Below are 22,611 nucleotides of genomic sequence, written 5' to 3' on the forward strand. Positions count from 1 at the left end.
CTTCAGCTCAGGTCATGATCACAGGGTCCTGGGATCGAGTCCCACATGGGATCGAGTCCCTCATCGGGCTCCCTGCTCAGCAGGGAGTCTGCTTCTCCCTCTACCCTTCCCCCCCGCTCATGATCTCTCAAATAAATAAAATCTTAAAAAATAAAAAATAAAAAAAATAAAAAGGAGTTTTAACAACAGAGTATGTCCAAACTTCCTCTGGACCAAAACCATTGTGCTAGGAGAGTCTAATGGTTCAGTCCCTGTTTGCTCAAAATAGGATGGCTCTCACTGAAAACTTTGTGCTTTGCCTCCTAATACCTGATCATTGTTGGTGAGACAGTGGCAACCATTTCTTGAAGGATCCTTTTGGCTTTCTTTTTCACTTTATTGATGGCTTTTGATTGCTGCTGAGCAGAACCATCAGGGTTTAATTCAGCAGCCACTTCCGCAATTGCCTCTTGCACTCTGGAAAACGGAAAGATAATGTAACTGGTTCTATGCTACATTCTGCATTCAGTATTTTCTAAATCATAGCTATAAGTCACAAAACAAAATGTATCTTCTTAAAATGTGATTAACATGAAAATAAGCTCAAATTAGATATGTTTTATCTGGCTGCCTAATAAATATTAAGGATATTATATTCCTAAATCAATGAATCCCTGAGGAATCTGGAAGGCAGCTTTAAGAATTTAACTCAAATTCACTGGGTAAGAGCTACAGGAATTTGAATGTTCCAGGTATGTTGCGCAGGATGCAAAGTTACACTCTAGCAGAGGGGAGAGAAAGAAAGGTTATCGCTTTAGGCATATAACTCAGAGGTATCCAAAGCCCACTGCCAAAGTAATGTGTGATTTTTCTTTTAAAGACCTAATTTATTACTTATTTACATAGTGACTTTATTAGTAGAACTACATGTAAAACTCCCTAGGAGGGATCAGAGAGGGGCATAAATATTTACAAGTGTTTTCCATATCAACCCAGTAATTTAAGAAAGCTCAAGATTAAAACAACACAGAGCAATAAGCAGTGAAGTAAGAGGTAAGATTTAATCCAGTTTTGTAAATTTTCCATGTGACTCAGGGAAGAACACATGAGGTTAAACCTCCTTAAATCACGTTTAATATCGTAGTTACGAGTCAAAACCTCTGGATGGAATGAAACACACTTGAAGGTTTTTACCTAGAAAACAGAATATACAATAACCCAAAAGAGTTCCAAATAATTACGTTTTCTCCCACTGTTGCTACTGATTTTAGACTAGTACACAGCAAAACCGCATATAACCCCATAATTCATTAATACAGAAGTCCAATTCCACAGGTTGCTGATGCACTTTAGGCCATTCCTTTAATACCTTTATTTCAATCTGGCCAGGAATGTTTTTACAAGTAATTGAGAAGATAATTAAATCTCCATTATCAACTATTTATTCATTCATTATTTATTGAGTACCTACTACGTGCCACCACCGTTCAGTCCTTAACAACCACACTACAGGGTTTCTAAGCAGTCTTTCAAACCACTCTGGTCTCTGGCTCCCCAAATCCAGATAGAGGTCTACCATGGTGACACCAAATAAGGTGGATCAGAGACCAACCTTCATGCAAACTCTCATATTCTAACACCTAAACTTGAGAATGATTTATTTCCCCACTCCATCTGAGTTCCAGTCAGTCTCTCCCATTTGTAAGTAAGCTCTTCTGAGAGCAAGGACAGAATCTTATTCTCTTAAAATTTCTAGTAAGGATTTCCTAGCACAAGAATTTGTGCCTAGGTACTCAAAAACTGACAGAAATATCAAATGTGTTTCCCTTTTGGCTATAATGATAAGAAACACAATGTCCCAAACATTCGTATTACAGAAAACTTAACAGAGAACTGGAAATATGTTCATCTCTGAATTCCGACTCTCCTTTCACGTATTAGAAACCCATTCGATTGTTAATGCATAAAACAAGACTGCTATTCCCAAAACCATCTGTTCTACCTTTCCTTGCTTTCCTTTGGAGTTTAACATTTAACATTTGGAAATGGAAATCCCTCTTGAGACAGAGTCCCAGAGAAAGTAAAGGTTAATAAAGGCAGGCAATTCCTACCCCACTTCCCCCCCCAACCCCCCACCTCTTCCCTTTATAACAGCATCCCCACCCTTACCTACTGCTGTTCAGTACATTTTCAGCCACATTGGTGGCAAACATGCCTTTATGGACATCTCGCTCTTGAACAAAAAGCACATAAGAAAGACGTCTTGCAAGCCATCCTCTGTGCCTGCAACGTGAAAAGGACTTAGCAGAGAAGTAGTCTAGGAACATTTACAACAAATTGCTTGACTTGTACAGTAGTGTCCTGCTATAAAAACAAAGCCTTGTTTCATCTATTCCTGAAATTTGGTGTTCTCCTTTAGCAAATTCTCCTTAGTAGTTCAGGAAGATCTATGCAATTTCATTCCTGATTTCTCTCGTGTACACTCAACTAAAATTTAAACTTGGAATTTGTGTACTAAAATGCTTGAATGGTGTTACTCTGCCAATAATAAATCAAATATAAAAACAAAAGAAATAAAGTCTTACTTTATTTATTAATACACTTTTTAAAAGCATGTTGAATGCTATATATATATGTAACTTATAGCTATGAAAAAAAAAACAAACTTATAGCTATGAGCTATAAAGAGATAATTCAGAAGTCTTTTCTACATGAAGGGCTAATTTTTTATTAAAGGTAATTTTTTTTTTTTATCTAAGGTAATCACTGACTCTGACAAAGCTGATTAGTTGACAGAAGTCAAGGATAACTAAAGTATGGTCTAAATATTTGTACACTGGGCTTACGAAGCCAGAAGTTCTTACCTTTCCCCCACCCCCAACATTTGACATATCTAAGGGATAGGACGTATTCCCATTGCTGTTGGTAACTACGTGTTACTTATATGGGGGCTTGGGACAGAGACCTCAGAATAACAATGTTACAAACCTTCATATGCAATGATTTGAAACCATTTGTAATGATTATTTAATGCCTCATTATCATTTCACCCATAAAGACACTCAAATAGACAGATTTCAAATATAAATTCATGAATTCTGAAAAGCTCTCAGTTAAGGAAAAGTAACTGGAGGAAGAATTGTTGATGAATCATTTGTTCCTTCATCTCTTTTCCTGACATTCTCTTTTTCTACCTCCTTTCCTTTGTCTCAATTCTCTGCAAACTTGACCCACTATGTTAAGTGTTTAATTCTAAATTCTTCCTTGAGCGAACACTTTCACAATTGTTACTGGAATGTGCAAAGTCCCAGCTCTTGATGAAATCCTTCTGTAATGGATTGAAAGCGGTGTGTGTCTGTGTGTGTGTGTGTCTGTGTGTGTGTGTGTACTCAAAAGTGTCTAGGCTTGGGGTGCCTGGGTGGCTCAGTCATTTAGTGGCTGCCTTCAGCTCAGGTCATGATCCCAGGGTCCTGGGATCAAGCCCCGCATCAGGCTCCTTGCTCGGCGGGAAGCCTGCTTCTCCTTCCCCCTCTCCCGCTCCCCCTGCTTGTGTTCCCTCTCTCGCTGTGTCTCTGTCAAATAAATAAATAAAATCTTAAAAAAAAAAAAAAGCGTCTAGGCTTTGCTTCATATAACACACAGAGAAGTGAAGTAGCCAGCTCAACTGCACAGGCAGGTCATCACGCGGACTGGTTACAAATCACCTAGTCAGTACAGTGTAGGTTTTTTTTTCTTCAATGCTTTCAACTGGGGACAACAAATGAATCCTTTGGCTTTATGCATAAAATGGCTACTTACATAAACAAGAGACTCTGAGATCCCTTAGGATCTTAAGTCAAAAAAGGGAGAAAAAATATCAGGGGGCCAGAATTGCTCCTCTCTCTTTTAAATTTAAGAGAGAGAGAGGGGGAGGGAGAAGGGTAGCATGGGATTGGGAAAAAATACGTCCCTTGACTTTGGTTCTATTAAAAAAAAAAAAAAAAAACACTTTTATATGCAGGTATTGTCATGCTCACTTATTATCTCATCACCAAAATATGATCAGTAACATCAGAAAGCCTTCAAATTTACATATTTGACTTCTTGGATCAATTTTCACAGAATTTCAAGCATGTCTCATCACCTGAACCTACTGCTGACCTATTCCAGGCATTTACTCTTAGAACTAAGTAGAAGGACTGGCAGCGTTTTTGGCTGCCATTCTCTCCTGCCTCACAGACATTCACACAACCTTCCCTCCCCCCTCCCTTATCCCCTAGCCTAGATTCACATAAAACAAAGCCTCTTTTCTCTCACTGGGATGCCTAACAGCCCATCCCCAAGTGCCTGACGTCTGGAAGAATTCTAAAGAAAGTCTTAAGCTAGTAATAAAATGAAAGAACATTTGCTCGATACAGGAACACATCTTCTAAAACTCCACAGATTAGGTTGATTTCCAATTTTTAAGCATAAAATAATAATAAACCATAAGACATTCAAACTTACCCTTTCCTCAGACAAATCTTTATCACGTTTTGGCACACTTCAGATATAAAATCAATGTGCAAATAAAAAGAGAAAGCTATAAGTGATATCTACACTCTCATGAAATAGTTACTATATAATTACATAGTGGTAATAGTAACCAGTCTCTCAGGGGGCTGTGCTACTTCCAATTTTTAGGTCAGGCCTCTTGTGTCAGAAGCTCAATTCTATTAATTCTCAAAAAGACGAAGAAAGTCCTCTTAGAGTATATCCCTTGATTATTATAGTTTTTCTTTTGAGACATATTAGAAATAAAAGAAATTTCTTTTTACCTTGTGTGAGTTTCATTGATATAAATAACATTCCGCAAACCCAAAGATGGGATACTGGAGTTGAAAAATTTATCCTACATGAAACAAAATAAATGTAGACATAAGTATACAACTGGATGGCTGGTGAAGGGCTCACATTACTACTTCTTTTTTTTTTTTTTTAAGATTTTATTTATTTGAGAGAGAGAGAGTACAAGCTGGGGGGAGAGGCAGGGGGAGAGGCAGAGGGAGAGGGAGAAGGAGATTCCCCACTGAGCAGGGAGCCTACCTTAGGCTCGATCTCAAGACCCTGAGATCATGACCTGAGCTAAAGGCAGACGCTTAACCGACTGAGCCACCCAGGCGTCCCACATTACTACTTCTTGATAACTTTTATAACTCAAGTATAAAGTTAAGCACTGCTTCAAAAATCTAAGTGATGAAGAAAAATGTTTTATTGAAAAGTACTTTTTAGTCTTCAAAGAAGGTCACAAACTCAGAATTGAGGCTTACCACGTTGCAGAGGAAACTGTGCCTCCCTTTCCTGCCTCACTCCCTACCTCCAACCCAAAAGAGTTGAAGCTACTGAGAGCTTATTAAATCATTGACAGGAATACTGGAGATTTCAGTATTCCCCAAATGCAAAAATACCATCCTAAGTACCATGTAGTTATCAGTAGATTATTAAATCCAGCAATAATCCTGACACAATAATTATTGTCCCCATTTTACAGATAGGAAAATTGAGGCTGATGGAGGTTCTAATATTCAAATCTACATCTTGCTCTAAAGAGTACAGTCCTTATTTCTCTAAAATGACTGTTTACTTAATTGGAAAATGTACAGCTAAAGGTCACTCTCTTTACAGGAAAACTTAAAGGATAACTCAGAGATAGTTCTTCTGGAAAGAGAAAGTCTGCAGCTTTATCAGTGTGGACAAAAAGGTAAACATTCCATAAATAAATGCTGGGAAAGCATAATGTACCTTCAATAGAAGATATAAAAATATTTACTTGGAATCTCTTTAGAGATAAGGAAAACAGGTTATCAGAGAAAGGGTAGCAAAAATCAAAAAATTACTATGAAAGTACTGTTTAAAATTATTTTAAATAAACATGCCATGGAAGAACTTTAAGATCAAATTCAACTCCATCAGGTACTGTATTTAAGCAAAAATCAATTATTTACTATACAACTCATCCATGCCCACCCCAAAACACCCCCCACCACCACCACCAAATAATTTCCTATACTCTCTCCTGACGCCTGGGTGGCTCAGTCATTTGAGCTTCAGACTCTTGGTTTCGGCTCAGGTCGTGATCTCAGGGTCCTGGGATCGAGCCTCGTTGGGCTCTGTGCTCAGCACAGAATCGCCTGGGACTTTCTCTCCCTCTCCTTCTGCCCCTCCCCCATGTTCATGCGTGTGTTCAATTTCTCTCTCTCAAATAAATAAATCTTTTTAAAAAAGAATACATTAAAGTCAAGGTATTATTTTGACTTTTTAAGGATTTGAAATTAGAATTAGATGAGATGCCAGTCTAAAAAGAAAAGCCACATGATCATTTATTTAAATTTTTATTTCTACTGGCCTATTAATCTGAACTGGCCTTACTCCTAGACTATAAATATCATGGTCCTTCAATTCTACCAAATTCCTGCAACAAGGCGCTTGTGATTTAAAAGGAACAATATTTATAATTAAGAATATTTAACATAAATTGCTTGGGTCCCACACAAATCTTTCCCAAGTCAGTGAATCCCTTTACACCAGACTCAGAATTCTACTTCCTGCTAAGCCAACCCTGAGTAGAAAATTCACACAGCACAGTCAGCTACCCACACAGGTCATAAGCAATGTCTATAAATGAAAGGCACTCAAAATGGCAGAATTTCTGTCCTGATAACTGGCCCATCCCAGAGAGAGTTAACATCCACGTATACCTTTTAAAAGGTAACTCTACTGCCCAAGAACACAGCCACTTTGATTCTACATTCCTGGGCTAATTCATCCTTCTAGCAAATTACCAACAAAAGCTTGCCTTTCATCCAACTGACTCTTTTCAAATACTACACTGTAATGTGAAAGATTTTGCATGACATGTGTTTGCTTCACCAAAATACAAACAAACCCACACATACTCTATTTAAAATCTTCAGCCTAACATTTTATTTTTTAAAGATTTTATTTATTTATTTGAGAGAGAGAGAGTACGCGCGCACGTGTGCTTGAGCAAGCAGGAGCAGGGGGAGAGGGGCAGAGGGAGAGGGAGAAGCAGACTCGACTCAGGACTTGATCCCAGGACCCTGAGGTCACCACCTGAGTTAAAGGCAGAGGTTTAACTGACTCAGCCACACGGGCACCCCTTATTTTATGTTTTAAAAAGATTTTATTTATTTATTTATTGGGGGGGGGTAAAGAGAGAAAGAGAAAATCTCAAGCAGACTCCATGCTGAGCACAGAGCCCGATGCACAGCTCCATCTCACAACCCTGAGATCATGACCTGAGCAGAAGTCAGGAGTCGGACGCCTATCTGACTGAGCCACCCAGGCACCCCAATCCTAACATTTTAGTAACCATCCTTCACTATAATAGTCAACAGATACTCACCCTCCCTACCCATCCCCCCCGCAACAGAAACTTAGCAAAAGGAGAGTAGGGTAAAGCCACAGCTTTAAAACTTCACTCTGTCCTGCTATCTCTTACACATCTCACTAGGATTTTAACAGTGAGTCAAAAGTTCAATATCTAGAAGTTCTATGAAGGTTCCCATCAACTCTTTAGAATTAAGGAGGGCATGTGATCGATGAGCACTGGGTGTTAAGCAACTAATGAATCACTGAACACTACATCAAAAACTCATGATGTACTATATGTTGGCTAATTGAACTTAAAAAATAAAAAAATAAAAAAAGAAGAGAGATCTAAAAGTAAGATCTACTCTTCCCCTAAAGTCATACTAAACTAAAAAAAGAACCAGGGCGCCTGGGTGGCTCAGTTAAGTGGCTGGCTTCAGCTCAGGTCATGCTTCCAGGGTCCTGGGATTGAGCCCTGTGTTGGGCTCCCTGTTCGGCAGGGAGTCTGCTTCTCCCCCTGCCCCTCCCCCTCCTCCTGCTTTCTCTCTCTCAAGTGTGTACCCATCTCTCTCTCTCAAATAAATAAAATCTTAAAAAAAAACTAAAAAAGAATGAAATTATCACTTAGCATCAACCGTTTGACCAATATTTACTGAATAAATGAATGGAAAGAAAAACTGAGTCAACATCATTACCTGGAATATTTGGTTTATAAACATGGGCCTAAGTTCTAAAAATGAATTAAGTCCATTAAAACTACCCAATAATAAAATTCACACAAAGTTGGAATTTCACTGTTTATTAAAGGTCAACAAGCATTAACATTCTTACCCAGCTCTGGGGAGTACAGGAATAACAACATCTTCCAACAAATGGCCTTTTCCGGCTCATTAGGCTTTCTTTCCATTTTAAGGTTGCAGATCTGAAGACAGTAGGTCTGAAACCACACTCACCCTAAAAAACGTTCATGGAAAAAAAAAGTGTCTGAATGGCAGGAGAACTGTATTTGTCCACTTGATCTCTAAAACTAAGATATTTCAGATAGACAAGAAACCTAGACTTAGGTTTCTTTTGGTAGTGTAAGTTTCTCAGAGTGATTTTCCTTTATGGTACTCCCCTCCATCATCAACACTTGGAACAAAACTTAAAACATAAGCAAAATCTGAGCACCTGAGAACAGTAATAACTAGCAAGGACTACCGCACACTCAGAGGTTCAAAAGCAGTTTTACAAGGTTAAACAGCCCATGACAGCAGCAGGATGAATAAAACCAGACTCCTGGATCCATACGCTAACAGTTAATCTTATTCCTCTTCAATCACGGACTCCCGCAAAAGCACTACAAAGCCTTACTCAGTAAGCAAGTTGTTATGCACAGCTTAAAATATTTTCCTTTAAATAAAAAACAAGGTAAACTTATATAACATTCTTTTATCCCGACAACAGAGTTTAAAAGCTGGAATTCTTATCATAGCTGTATGTACTGTCCAATTAGGGTCAAATTCTGCTCCTCTGTTCTAAACATTTTGCTCATTGAGTTCATTAGTTGCTCATAGCCCACTGATACAACATTCTCAAAACTAAGCAAAAAAAACCCCAAAACTCCGACATCATTTTTATATAAAGCAGATAGTGTTCAAGAAATATTTTAAACATGCCATGTTATGTCAAAATAGAAAAAAAATACAAGAAAATGCATGTCCTTTGAATTGAGATTCATACTAAAATTTATTTTTATTTTTTAAAAAAACTTTATTTCCATTACAAAATTCATACTTATTATGGAAAATAGATACAGAAAGTATCTTTATAAGTTCACCACCCAAAACAACTCCTAGGTTTTTCTATGCAAAGTATTTTGCTTTTTAACACAATCACTATGCTTAAATACCCCACCCAATTTTTTCTTCCCAATTAACACAAAACCATTAGAATGTTTAAATATTAGGCTCCATAAACATATCTTCTAACAGCTGGAGGCAGTTTCTGTAGCTATTAACCTCTATTTGATACTATGTTTCTTCCAGCTACCTTCATAAACAACATTGAAACAACCATCTTTAGGTTGAATGTTTCTAACCTGTATTAAACTTACCCATTCCTCATTTGCATGCTTACATCGACCAACACTGTATTCTGATGAATTTGGCAAATAAGAAACATCTATTGTGCCAAGGGTCAGTGCAGATTCATCCATGTCACAAGAAGCAACTCCCAAATCATGTGCTATAAAAAATATACATCATTTAAATTAATGACTAATCCAGACAGTAAAGACCAAAACTCAAAATTCTGACCTCGACATTATTTTGCTCCATCATAGGATGTCAAATGAACTACTGGTGGACATCCACCATGTTTAGTCAATGTGTAAAAGCAGACTTCGATGTGTTTAAACTCAACAGCTCTGGTAGACTGTTCTGATTTTTTTTTTAAATCAACATTTGTATCTTTAGATTTCCTGAACAAAATAGCCATGAATGTGCAAGGGTAAATAACAGCTTATTTCAGGTAGGTAACAAAGAATTATTTCATTTGCATTAATAACTGAATAGTTCCTGGGAGGATGAAGGTATGTGTTTATTTAATTAAATAGAAGTTACCTATATGCGCACAAGTAGATGATTTTTTTTAATTATGTGCTGGGAATTTTTGGTCATACATACTATGCAATATAAAAATGGTGAAGGCAAAGAGGGCACCTCTAAAGTTTCCCACTCAAAGTGAATTAAGCTCTCAATTTTCTTGTGATGCCTTAAATGCAACGATATTTGCACTTTTAATACATTTACAAAGCTCTAAATCAAAACTATACCATCTTGAAATAACTGATTTAAAAATTTTCATCCTTGGCGTGCCTGGGTGGCTCAGTTGTTAAGCAGCTGCCTTCTGCTCAGATCACGGTCCCAGGGTCCTGGGATGGAGCCCCACATCAGGCTCCCTGCTAGGTGGGAAGCCTGCTTCTCCCTCCCCCACTCCCGCTGCTTGTGTTCCCTCTCTCGCGGTGTCTCTCTGTCAAATAAATAAATAAAATCTTTTTTTAAATAAAGTTTGCATCCTTTTCAATAAGCCTTTTCGTACCCTAAGGGAAAATTTCATTAACAGTGAACTGCTAAAAACAAAACAAAACCAAAAAAAACAGCAATTAACCTAAAATATAAAAACTCCCTAACATAATTCTCAAATTGCTTTAGCTTTTGGCTATTTCTCACCCTGCCTTAAATTACTCCTTTAAAACTCTGAAAGGTCACGTCCAGGGTAACAGTGTTACTCCCCATATGGGTTTGCTGCGGTAACTATTATTCTCAGCACAACCATATCGTCCTTAACAATTTAACATGACATCAACCTAACATAATAGGTCATTTGAGAGAATAGTAAAGCAATGCACCTGGCATGAAAGCTCTTCACTATTATGAAATAAATCAGCTATCAGTTTCACATGCAGAATGTAGCTGCAACAGGGGGAACCCCGTTGCTGCCTGAGAAAAAGAAGTTGCTGCTGGCCCCAGCGACGGGAGTAGTGGAAGGAGAGAGTCCCGTGCCAATAGGAAGTCACGGTTCGCTCCTCCCTCCCTACAGCGTTTATCCAAGGTCAATAAGTAAAACAAAATCTGGAGGCGCCAAACTATAAGCTGAGGGGAACTAACTCCTTTTTAAAGGAAGAGAGAGAGGAGGATCAGCTCTGAAGCCAAACATACCCAAGTTCGAATCCCCCACTGCTGACTATCTGCGTGTCTTTGAACAAGTTGGTTAACTTCTACGCCTTGGTTTCCCCATCTGGAAAATGGGCATATGATAGATCTTACCTCCTGGGGTTGCTGGGAGGGCTGCACAGTACCTAAAAAGCGCCTAACATAGTGTCTGGCACACGATGTGCGCTCAGGCCAGTCATTGGTTAAGTGTCATGGGATTGTCCCCAGCACCAGCTGCTCGCAAAGCACCCCAGCTGCCCGAAAGCCAATGCCCCCACGATCCCTTCAGGTGCATAGGCTACTCAGTCCACAGGAACTTCCCTCCTCCCCAGGGGAGCCCATGCCGCAGCCCGGTCTCCCGACCCCCACCCGGCACGAGCCGGGCCCATATCTCAGGGGGGAATCCTGGAGCTCCGGGGAGGTGGACAACCTGCCGGCGTGGCGCCGGGTCCAGCGGAGAGGGCGACGACGCACCTATCGCGGTGCTCCGGGCCCGAGCAGCTTCCCGCAGCCGCTCTCGCCCTCGCGGTCCGCACCCCGCAGCTCCGCCGGCTCCGGCTTCCGCTCCTGCAGCCGCCGGCACTTCGAGTCTCGGCCGGTGCTGCTGCAAGGTCGCGTCCCGATGACGTAAACGGCGCCCGCGAGTGAGCGGAGCCTCGGCGAGTCCGCGGCCCCGGGCTGGGCGGAGGGCTGCCGAGGGCTGGGGGGGTGGCGGGCTCCGCGTGCGGATCGGAGCAGAACGTGTGCACACCAAGGGGCCAGTGGGGCCAATAATGGAGCGTGAGTGCCTAATCCAACGGGTACTCCGCCTAGGCGCTGAGTCACGTGAGGGTGTTGTGCACGCGCGTCTGCGCGCTCGTGCACGTGCGCCTGAGGCTGCTTTGTGTCAATTCTGCCCATCTGCAAGTCTGTGCCTGCGCCGGGCTCTTTTGGGACTGTTCGCTTGGATTGTGTGGTTCCCGTGTGTATGTGTAGTCTGTCTTATGAGATTTGTAAGAATATGCAGAAATTGTTAGGGTTGGGGGAGGTGGGGATTGGGAATGACCCTGTTGTGTAATTTCTGTAACAGTGGCCGAGTACCTTTTCCTGAATAGAACAAAATGAGCTGAAAGAGAAACAAGGCTCGAAAGAGCCTGAGTCCAAGTTTGCCTACCTTTAATTCTTCATGGGGCACAAAGAAGTTCTTTCACAATATTTGTCATGCCACTGACAAAGCAGGTGGTTATCAAGAATATTAGCAATTTGGAAAGCAAAGGATAACCTTTTACATGCACCTTAGCAACCAGCGTGAAGTTTGAACCAGCAGATAGGAATACAAAGATGATTAGGTCATAGTATAGTCCCTGCTCTCACACCGCTGCCACCAATCCTCATCAACTCTGCACACATTAACCCTAACCTTCTCATGGAAACACATCTTCCATGTCCTCCCATCAAAAACCATCCAGAGCTCTCCACAGTCCAAATGCCTGAGCCTGGCACATAAGGCCTCCACAGATAGACCTCTACTTTCCCCACTGTTCTCCAGTAGAAGCTCCTACTCTCAACCTCTCTGGTGGTCCCTAGTCAAGCCATGGGCTCCCATACTCCTAACTGTGCTCACACCATGTTTTCCTAAATCCTGTAATTCTTTCCTGAACTAGGTCTCCAAGCCTTCCCTATTATCTCCAGCTCTCAGTAATCACACCCTTCTGTGAAATCTCACAGGTTTACTGTGGCGCCACACCTTGGGTCTTTATCAATATGTGTCATTCTTTCATAACAGTATGAAATCATCATCAATGTCTGTGACTTATCTCAGTCTCTTAGATAATACAATAACACTATTGTAGTAAACACTCAATAAATACTGTTGAAGCTGAGGAGCAGGAAGAAAAACAAGAATTCCTTTTCTTGAACTTTCTACTTCTAAGTCCATTTCAAAATGCAGAGGTGTCCTACTTTTAAAACAATCCAAAACTGTGGGAGTAGCTATTCATAAAAAAAAAAAAAAAAGACTGAGCTGCTTGAAGTCAAAGGCCCTGCCTTTATTCAACCCCACACACCCCTTTACTCCAAGCACACACCTGAGTACAAAAGGACTGTGCTGACAAGAATGTGATGAATTCTAATCCCAAAACATCATGACATTTTGTGTATAGATTGTTGGTCCCTGACCAAAAAGAAAGAAAAACAAAACAAAACAAAAACAAGGAGAGGAGAAAACAAAGGAAAGTCTCAGGGTTTGAAGTCATTGCTAAAGAGAAAGTGATGAGAAATGAAGCAGAGAGAGTATTGCAGGAATGAAAATGGAAGCCAGAGGGAAAAATCAGATTTTCTTACACAGAGTTTATTTGTAGGCAACTCTTCTGTAACACCCATCGCCCAAGGATGTACTGTACTTGCAGGAGATGTGGATTGCAGTGTAAGGTATTTCAGGTTACATAATGAGAATTCTTTGGGAAACAGTTGACACGGCAATCTGTTTTATCAACAGAACAACAATAATTTATAGTAATCCAGTCTAGCCAGCCAAGATGGAACAACATTGACTGAATTTACTCTCCTACTAAAACAACTAAATAAATTAATTAAATAAATAGGCAGCAATGCGGAACAGTGGTCCATAGGGAGAGCAGACGAATGAGGTGGTTGCCTCTGATTGCCTCTGCTTACTGCCTAAGAGAGCTGCCAGGCAGCAGTGTAGAGAGGGGGATCAAGGAAGAGCTAGACAGACTCCCCGAGTTGAGGAGATAGAACTGGGAGACTGGGAAAGCTGAAACAGTGGGAGCTGGGAGTTGAGTGCTGGAGAGAAGAGAACTATACAGTGAAAGAGGAGCTCTGGAGACCTACAAAAGGCCTTGTTCCAGTCTTCAGCTGATTAGCATGTGAGCGTGAGGAAGCAACCCATGGCCAGGGAAAGAGCCACCTAGAAAGAGAGCGAGAACAATCATCAAAGCTTGCACAGGGCAGTAAGTTGTTCCTGTTCCCACAAATCAGAGTGGAAAGATACCCAGTGATTATATAGGACCAGGAATAGGACCTGATCCTGGCACCCAGATCAGAAACCTCGTAATTCATGACTCAATAGGTCTTGTCTCAGTAGTGGGGTAAAAATAACCATAGAGTAAATGCTGCTCTGGTCCTACCGAACAAACCCTAAAAGCCAGCACCAAAAGGACCAAACTGTTTCCAAGAACAAAGTATCCCAAAACCAGTACAACAGTACTTATAGGAAATCAGAGATATCCACCACCCAACAAGATAAAATTCACAATGTCTGACATCCAATCAAAAATGATCAGACATACAAAAAAAAATGTAGGGAAAAAATGGCCCATATAAGGAGAAAAATCAATCAATTGAAAGAGTAACAGAGGGGCACCTGGGTGGTTCAGTTGGTTAAGTGTCTGCCTTCGGCTCAGGTCGTGACCCTGGAGTCCTGGGATTGATCCCCACATCGAGCTCCCTGCTCAGCGGGGTGTCTGCTTATCCCTCTCCCTTTGCCCCTCGCCCCACTCTTGCTCTCTCTCTTTCTCTCAAATAAATAAATAAAGTTTAAAAAAAAGAAAAATGAATCAACTGAGTCACAGAAATTATAGAATTAGTAAACTAGGACATTAAAAAACAATTATAACTGTATTCTATATGGCCAAGGAAGTAGAGATATGGGAAATCCTTAAAAAGACCTAAAAAGTAAATACCTAGAAATCATAAAAACATTGTCTGAGATTTTTTTAAAAGATTTTATTTGTTTATTTGACAGAGAGAGACACAGCGAGAGAGGGAACACAAGCAGGGGGAGGGGGAGAGGGAGAAGCAGGCTTCCCGCGGAGCAGGGAGCCCGATGCGGGGCTCGATCCCAGGACCCTGGGATCATGACCTGACCCGAAGGCAGACGCTTAACGACTGAGCCACCCAGGCGCCCCAACACTGTCTGAGATTTTTAACACACACACCCTACACTTCTATGGGACTAACAGCAGATTAAGCATTACTGGGGGAGAAAAAGGTTAAAGAACCTGAAAACATTGCAATAGAAACTCTCCAAAATGAAATACAGAGGGAATAAAAAGCCTGAAAATATAAACAGAGTATCAGTGAGCTTAACATACACATAACTGAAGTCCCTGAAGGACAGAAGAAATATGGGAACGAGGAGGGGTCAGGGAAGACAGAAAAAACAGTTGAAGAAATAGTAGCTGAAAACTTCCTGAACTTGATAAAAAACTATAAACTCACAAATCCAAGAAGCCCAACAAACTCTTCAGTAGAAAAATGAAGAAAACTATACCAAGGAACATCACAATTAAATTGCTTAAAACCAGTGGTAAAGTGAAAACCTTAAAAGCAGAGAGAAAAAAAATAAACATCACTATGCAAAGGAACAAAGATAAAATGAGGACAGTTTTCTTATCAGAAATTTGCAAACAAGAAATCAGGAAAGCAGCATCTTTAAAGTACTCAAAGAGGGCGTCTGGGTGGCTCAGTCGGTTAAGCGTCTGCTTTTGGCTCATGATCCTGGGGGCCTGGGATCGGCTTCTCAGTGGGGAGCCTGCTTCTCCCTCTCTCTCTCTCAAATAAATAAAATCTTTAAAAAAAATAAAGTACTCAAAGAAAAAACCATCAATCTAGAATTCTTTTCCCCAAATATATAGATTTCAAAAACAAGACAAAATACTTTCTGACATACATATTCTGGCCATCCATTGCAGCCAACATGGTCATATGACCCAGTTCTGAGCAATGAGATCTAAGAGAAAGTCAAATTTGAGGATTTCCAGAGAAGCTTTTCTTAGTAAAAGGGAACAGACAGCTAGCACTGCTTCTTTTTCACTCTTTCCCCCCCATTTGTTCCGTAACTTAATGTCCAAACCCAACACCACCAATCACACATCTCTGGATTTTTGTTAAATCTCTATCTGTTGAAGCCAGTAAATCTTGTTTTCTGTTACTCAGAGGCAAATGCATTCCTAACTCACGTTTAATTTTGAGCACAATTCTAGCCACTAGAATGACTCAAATATATAGGGAAAAATGAGAGAAGAGTTAAGAAGTCATCCCTACCAGTGTTATCATGCTGGAGTTTGTGGCAATGGAAGTGATCATAGAGCCTGTTATTTAGAAAGTACGTTAGGGGGGCGCCTGCGTGGCTCAGTCGTTAAGCGTCTGCCTTTGGCTTGGGTCATGGTCCCGGGATACTGGGATCGAGTCCCGCGTCGGGCTCCCTACTCCGCGGGAAGCCTGCTTCTCCCTCTCCCACTCCCCCTGCTTGTGTTCCCTCTCTCGCTGTCTCTCTCTGTGTCAAATAAATTTAAAAAACTTAAAAAAAGAAAGAAATTACGTTAGGCCAGAAGAGAATGGAACCCCTCTGACTCACTTTCACCACATTTGTGGCAGAGTAAGGACTTCAATTCTACTAAAAACTGCTTTTTTTAGTAAATTAAGCCACAAACTTCTAATAACCCCAGTAGGACGCAGGCAAGCTTCAGGTAGATCTGCCTTGGCATCTCCTACAGGTTGGGCTACCTGACAGGACTCAACTCCCCACCCCTCTACCCCCAAGAAGGAAGGCCCGCAGGAACTAGGTAGGGTTCCAGACTTTCTTTCAGCCATTAGCTGCGCCTCAGGGCAGGGCACCAGTTCCAGAGGGGGTCTGGGGCACTGGATCAGAGAACTAGTGGAGCAGCGTACTTAAGAAATTAGCTTGTAAGTCGAATTTTTTTTTTTTACATCTAATAAGTTCATTCTCAAGAAATGGAAGGTATTTTTTCCCCTTCTCCCAGGCTTGTAGCCAGGCTCTTGGGTTTAAGTCTCGAGATTCCCCAAGGCCGTAAGGGAGGCTAATTGCAAGTAACTGCCTTTTTGTTACTGAAAGCAACAAAGTGAACAGAGGGAGGTGTTGGGAACCAAGAGGGGCCAGATAAAGCAGGCCTTTTTAAGCCCTATTAAGAAGTTCCAAAAATTAAAAATAACATTGTGACATGTGTCGAAAATGTCATGGACGAATTCACAGGCCCTTTATTCTGTAAAGATTAGAGAAGGATGAATCAAAACAGAAGCCCAGGGGGCGCCTGGGTGGCTCAGATGGTTAAGCGTCTGCCTTCGGCTCAGGTCATGGTCCCGGAGTCCTGGGATCGAGTCCCGCATCGGGCTCCCCGCTCTGCGGGAAGTCTGCTTCTCCCTCTGCCTCTCTCTCTCTCTCTCATGAATAAATAAATAAAATCTTTAAAAAAAAAAAACAGAAGCCCAGGTCCGTGGACCTGGCCAACCTGGAAGGAGGAGGCAATGACTCAGGAGCTATGATGCAGGCAGGGGCCTGCCTGGGGCCAACTGGCTGCAGAGAATCTAGGTAAGAGGAAAGTAAGCACATTTTGTAAGCTACCATTGGTTGAGCACTTTTTATGTGCCAAGCACTCTTCTAAGTACTTCATAGGCATTATCTCAAGCAACCCTCTGTATCAGTCATGGCACGATCTGGAAAACAGCCCATGCCAGACCACCGGAAGTGTGATTTTTATACAGAATCCCTCTTCAAAAGGTCTTGGAAGAGCTGAAAGAACAAAAGGGGACCATGTCGCAGCCCAGAGATTAGCAACACCAGATCAGTACTCTAGGGCTGGAGCAACAAAGATGTTAACACAACCAGAAGCCAGAGCCACCTAAGCCACATCTGGGACCAAGGAGAGAGGGGCTGCCTAGGAGGACCCCAAACCACAAAGCTGCCACAGCTGGAGGTGCCACCTGAAACAGGAGGAACACCCTCCCTGGCTTTCCTCCCTTTCTGCCCTCTCTCCACCTGCAAGCCCCTCCTGTTGGCTGAAGCAAACTGCAAAGAAGCCTAAGGAATGAGTTTGCAGGGATCACTCCCCTCCCAGGCATAAAGTAGAGCAGGGAAGGATGGGGAATGGATCTGAGAGCAAAAAGAAAAACAAGGGGCCCATCCTCCCCACAGCCCCATGAGCCAGGAACAACTATCACCCACATTTTTTCAGATGGAGAAGCGGAGGCATTGTGGAGAGGTTAAGTGAATCCAGTACCTGGCAGAACCTCAATGTGAATTCAGATCTACCTGATTCTAGAGCACAAACACATAACATACATTTTTCAGCCAGCTTAGGTGAGAGCCTGGTAGTTAGAGTAGTCACGTCCCAGGTCTGAAAAGCATATCTTAATGTTAAACCCACTCTATAAAGATACTCAGATGGGGCTGGCTTAAGAGCTGAGCTTCAAGTGAGGACATCAGTGGGCCAACCCTGAATCCTTCTAGCAGAATGTCTGAGAACTCTGCAAGGACTTTGGAGCCAGACACCCTGGATTCCAATCTTGGTTCTACCATTTACCAGCTATGTGACCCTAGGAAAGTTATTTAACCTCTCTGAGCCTCAATTCTCTCATTTTAAAAGTGGATTTGCTCATGTCCACTTCCCTATTGGGTTATTTTGAGATTAAATGGAATAATGTATGCAAGATAATTAGCATAGCACCTGCTGCATGGTTAAGATTAACTAAATAGTAGCTATTATTACAATTGTTAGTAGTCTCCTCTTGCAGAGACTTTGGAGACAAAAGAGAGATCCTAATTCCTTGAGCTTAAATGCTGGCAAAGAATTTGTCCTAAAATCTTTGGAACTCATATAAACTCTTAAAGTTACTTTGTTCTGGAAAGGGTGTCTCTGTATCAGTCAGGATGGACTGGGTTATGATACAGTAACAAATGTCTCAGAGCCTTAAGACAACAAAGTTTATTTCTTGTGTATGCTACATGTAAACTGCAGGTTATTACAGAAGCTCTGCTCATAAAGGTCACTGAGGGTGGCTCCATGTTGATACATACTTCCTTATTTGCTGAGGTCTTCCTTATTTTCTGAGGCCAAGAACAGAGAGTATAAACCATAATCTCTTAATCCATACATTGCTTGTGTTCCAATTTCATTAGCTAAAGCATTGTATAAAGCAAGTGGGTGAAGAAATGTAATCCTACCAAACTAAATGTCAGATTAAATAACCAAACATTTACGAACAACTCTAATGACTATCAGAACAACCTCACTGAACCTTCTGGTTGGGATGGATAAATCAAAATTCCCAATCTGGAATGACGAGAGTTTGGAGCTTTTGACTGGCCAGACTACCCTATATGACATCATAAAAGTTTACCTTTGTTGTGCCTTTGTTGCATTTCTGAAGACAACATGCAGTTTTGTTCCTAAATATTGCTTTAGGTCACTTCTCTGAAAATCACTGTTGGTTTTTGGAAGATATTGTCCAAGGTGGTTTGTGGAGTTGAGATGCTAGCTGGACAGAAAGCATCTTGTCTTCTGGAAGAGGGATCCTAATGTGGACTAGATGGTGAGTGCCCAGACTTACCCAGAGTCCTTCTACTATTGTACAACCTGATGTCAGATTATCAGATACTGATGGCTTGCTGAGCAAGTTCAAGTTCTAGCAGAAGGAGCAAGGCCTTTCCTCAGCTTTCACAACCCCATGCTCTCCTGGATTTCTTCTTCCCTACCTAGGTGTTTTTTCTTGGCAACTTTTGCTGGTTCGAGGCCCTCCTTCGTTCTTACTCCCTACTCTCTCAACAGACCAGGAACCTAGGAGTCATTCTTTCTTTTTTTTTTTTTTTAAAGATTTTATTTATTTGACAGAGAGAGAGACAGCAAGAGAGGGAACACAAGCAGGGGGAGTAGGAGAAGAAGAGAAGCAGGCTTCCCAACGAGTAGGGAGCCTGATGCGGGACTCGATCCCAGGACCCCGGGATCACGACCCAAGCTGAAGGCAGACGCCCAACAACTGAGCCACCCAGGTGCCCCTTAGGAGTCATTCTTAACTTCTTCCTACATCCAGTCCAACACCAACTTCTAGCAATTTAACCTTCTACATAACTTTAAACCCACCACCCTTTTACCGCCTCTCTACCTGTACTATCCTAATGCAGGCCACCACTATCTTTACTGGGAGGCACAAAACTTACTACCAAGACTCCTCATGTCTGCTTCCCGTGCACCATCCCCCCAAACATCCCACACGTCAGCCAGAGCAGACGTTTAAAAATGCAACACTGAGCACTTCAAACACCCCCACTTCTCTGCCTGATCCCCACTGCAAGGGATTAAAATCCTTTCTATTGTTCTTGCAGTTTTTAGGACAAAGGCTTTGGACTTTTAGGAAAGAGACTTTTAGGAAACAGTCTTCAACATGGCCTCTAAGACCTGGCCCGTCTACCCTTGATAACCTTCCCAGCCTCATCTCCTCCCACTTGCTCTTTCTCTCTGACATAGGCCACCCTGGCTTGCCTTCAACTCCTTAAGAAAGATGGCTCTGCCCTTCTCTCACACATACTCCTTCCTCTGCTGGCTGTGGTCCCCACCACAACCCCCTCTTTCCTCTACAATCCATGCTTCATACCACAGCTCAGTTCCCACCTCCTCGTGACAACCTTCACTGACCCTCAGACTAAGTCAGACCCCTTGTCAGATGCTTCTCCCCCATGGGACCTATCACAATTATAATTAAAGACTCCATTATAGAATTAGCCATTTAATGTCTGCCTGTCCCTCTTAAATTCTTGACCTCTTCCATTCCCCTCTCGATTTCCTAGCACCTAACAGTGCGTTGCACAAAACAGATGCTCCAGATCTGTTTGTTGAATGTCTAAGTACAAGATGTGATTACTTATTTAATAAAGGAGAGTGTGAATGGCTATTACAACTATCAATAGTCATGGACAAGTATAACTTTAAGAATAGAAGTATTCAAGGAGCAATACATGAACCATAGAGTTTTAGGGGCTCAGGACTCTATGGGTCTTGAAGAAGCATGTATCCAAGCTGGGTAGAGAGATAGCAAGCAGATTACCCATTCCCCCAACCCCCGACCCTCACTCCCTGGATCAGAGGAGAGGGAACAACATAAATACCAGGGAGAATAGGGGCCCAGGTCTCCAGTGGTGACCAGCAACACAATGGGTGGTGGTCTGCCATGGATGAGTATCCACAATGGAGAACAAGGCAAAGCAGAGGCTGGGAGGCAAACACACATGTGCCTTATACACTTGAAGGGAGGAATTTGAAAATACTTGAAAGCCAGACATGGCTGGAGATAGACTTATTTCTATTTCCTCCTTAGAATCAGTTTTTGTCAAAAAGGAAAAAAGTTTTCATAAAGAGGATGAGGAGAAGCAGAACTACTTTGTATTTAAATTATTCTTTTTCTAATGAGATCGAAGTAAACTAGAACTTCACTTATTAAATCTAATCAGGAAGAGCCACAAAGTTTAACTAAGTCTCCATTTAGAATACTTTTAGAGACATTTAGTTTTACTACTTTTGGGGACATAGAAGCTCTAGGATTTTCTTTTAGAAAATGTATTTTCGGGCGCCTGGGTGGCTCAGTTGGTTAAGCGACTGCCTTCGGCTCAGGTCATGATCCTGGAGTCCCGGAATCGAGTCCCGCGTTGGGCTCCCTGCTCGGCAGGGAGTCTGCTTCTCCCTCTGACCCTCCTCCCTCTCATGCTCTCTGTCTCTCATTCCCTCTGTCTCAAATAAATAAATAAAATCTTTAAAAAAAAAAAAAGAAAATGTATTTTCTTGGATGTTCCAGACATACTCCTTATAACCATCTTTAGCTTTTAGCTTACAGATTTCCCAAAATAAAAGGTTTCCAAAGAGTGTTATCAACACAGTTTCCAATTTTCTAAATTACCTGATACAAAGCAAAACCTGAATAAGCGTAATAATATGATCGGCTGTGATTTTTACCAAACCTTTTCTGACAGTCTTCATCATATTATTCCATAAAATATTTGAATTAGATTACAAGGATGATCTCCAACATGAAAGTAAGATATTGTATAATAGGCTTTCCATAACCCAGAGTCACAGGGTACAATCCCCTCTTGTAGTCCCGCTTGGTTGTACCGCTGATGGTGCAGGTCACTGAGCCCGAACCTTCACTCGGGGTGACTTACACCTCACCCATTCCTCTTGTACATCCAATTCTGCTTAGGAGATGACAAAACAGTTTTCCCCTTTATCAGATTATTTTATAGTTATTTTTTCCAAAGGCTGTCGGTTCTGCTCCAGGGTTCCTACCTCACCTCCCGAAATTACTGGCACACATATGTAAATTTGGCATGCATCCATGAATTGTAGAATTCCCAGTAACCTCTACAGGTTACAGATGGGATTAAACAAACTTTCATATCCACAATGTTGCCTTTCTCTAGGTTGATTATAAATGATGTTTTTAGAGGATAGTCCATAAGCTTCTAGGTCACCTGCTCATTAACTGTTGAAAAAATATAATGAATTATATCGTAAGCCCCATAAACTGATCAAATCCTGGAATGAATGAAATTTCAACCTCTCAGAGAGAAGGCTTAGTTAACTTTAAGCTCTACAGTGTCCTGGCATGCCTTAGGTACATGGCATGAACTTTTTAGTGGTGATAATAGTGAAAATAAAATTATCTAGTCAGTAACCCCATTTTATAAACCACAGTGACGCTTAGACAAATTCTAATTAAAAGAGCAGTCAGCTGGCTCTCCTCTGCACATGACCTGCAAACTGTTCTTATCCACCGGAGGAGGTACCTATAGGAATCC

At 41.5% G+C, this 22,611-nt stretch overlaps 1 protein-coding gene across 5 annotated transcripts in view; it reads right to left on the minus strand.

The window, feature by feature from the left end:
* Positions 1 to 22,611, minus strand: part of GPAM (glycerol-3-phosphate acyltransferase, mitochondrial) — a 58,572-nt gene that overhangs the window by 22,341 nt on the left and 13,620 nt on the right. For 2 of the 5 annotated variants that reach the window (XM_021699610.1, XM_021699609.1), the window contains exons 2-6: positions 9,425 to 9,555; positions 8,161 to 8,283; positions 4,776 to 4,849; positions 2,149 to 2,262; positions 310 to 456 (exon numbers count right to left, since the gene is read on the minus strand). In XM_021699610.1, the coding sequence (XP_021555285.1) occupies positions 310 to 456; positions 2,149 to 2,262; positions 4,776 to 4,849; positions 8,161 to 8,283; positions 9,425 to 9,526 (560 nt within the window). In that variant the 5' untranslated portion in view covers positions 9,527 to 9,555. Of the gene's footprint in view, positions 1 to 309; positions 457 to 2,148; positions 2,263 to 4,775; positions 4,850 to 8,160; positions 8,284 to 9,424; positions 9,556 to 11,030; positions 11,041 to 11,454; positions 11,775 to 22,611 lie in introns of those variants that run through there. The other 3 variants (XM_021699607.1, XM_021699608.1, XM_021699612.1) reach the window with 3 other exon arrangements.

The sequence above is a fragment of the Neomonachus schauinslandi genome, chromosome 6 (genome assembly GCF_002201575.2).
Source record: "Neomonachus schauinslandi chromosome 6, ASM220157v2, whole genome shotgun sequence".
NCBI lineage: Eukaryota > Metazoa > Chordata > Mammalia > Carnivora > Phocidae > Neomonachus > Neomonachus schauinslandi.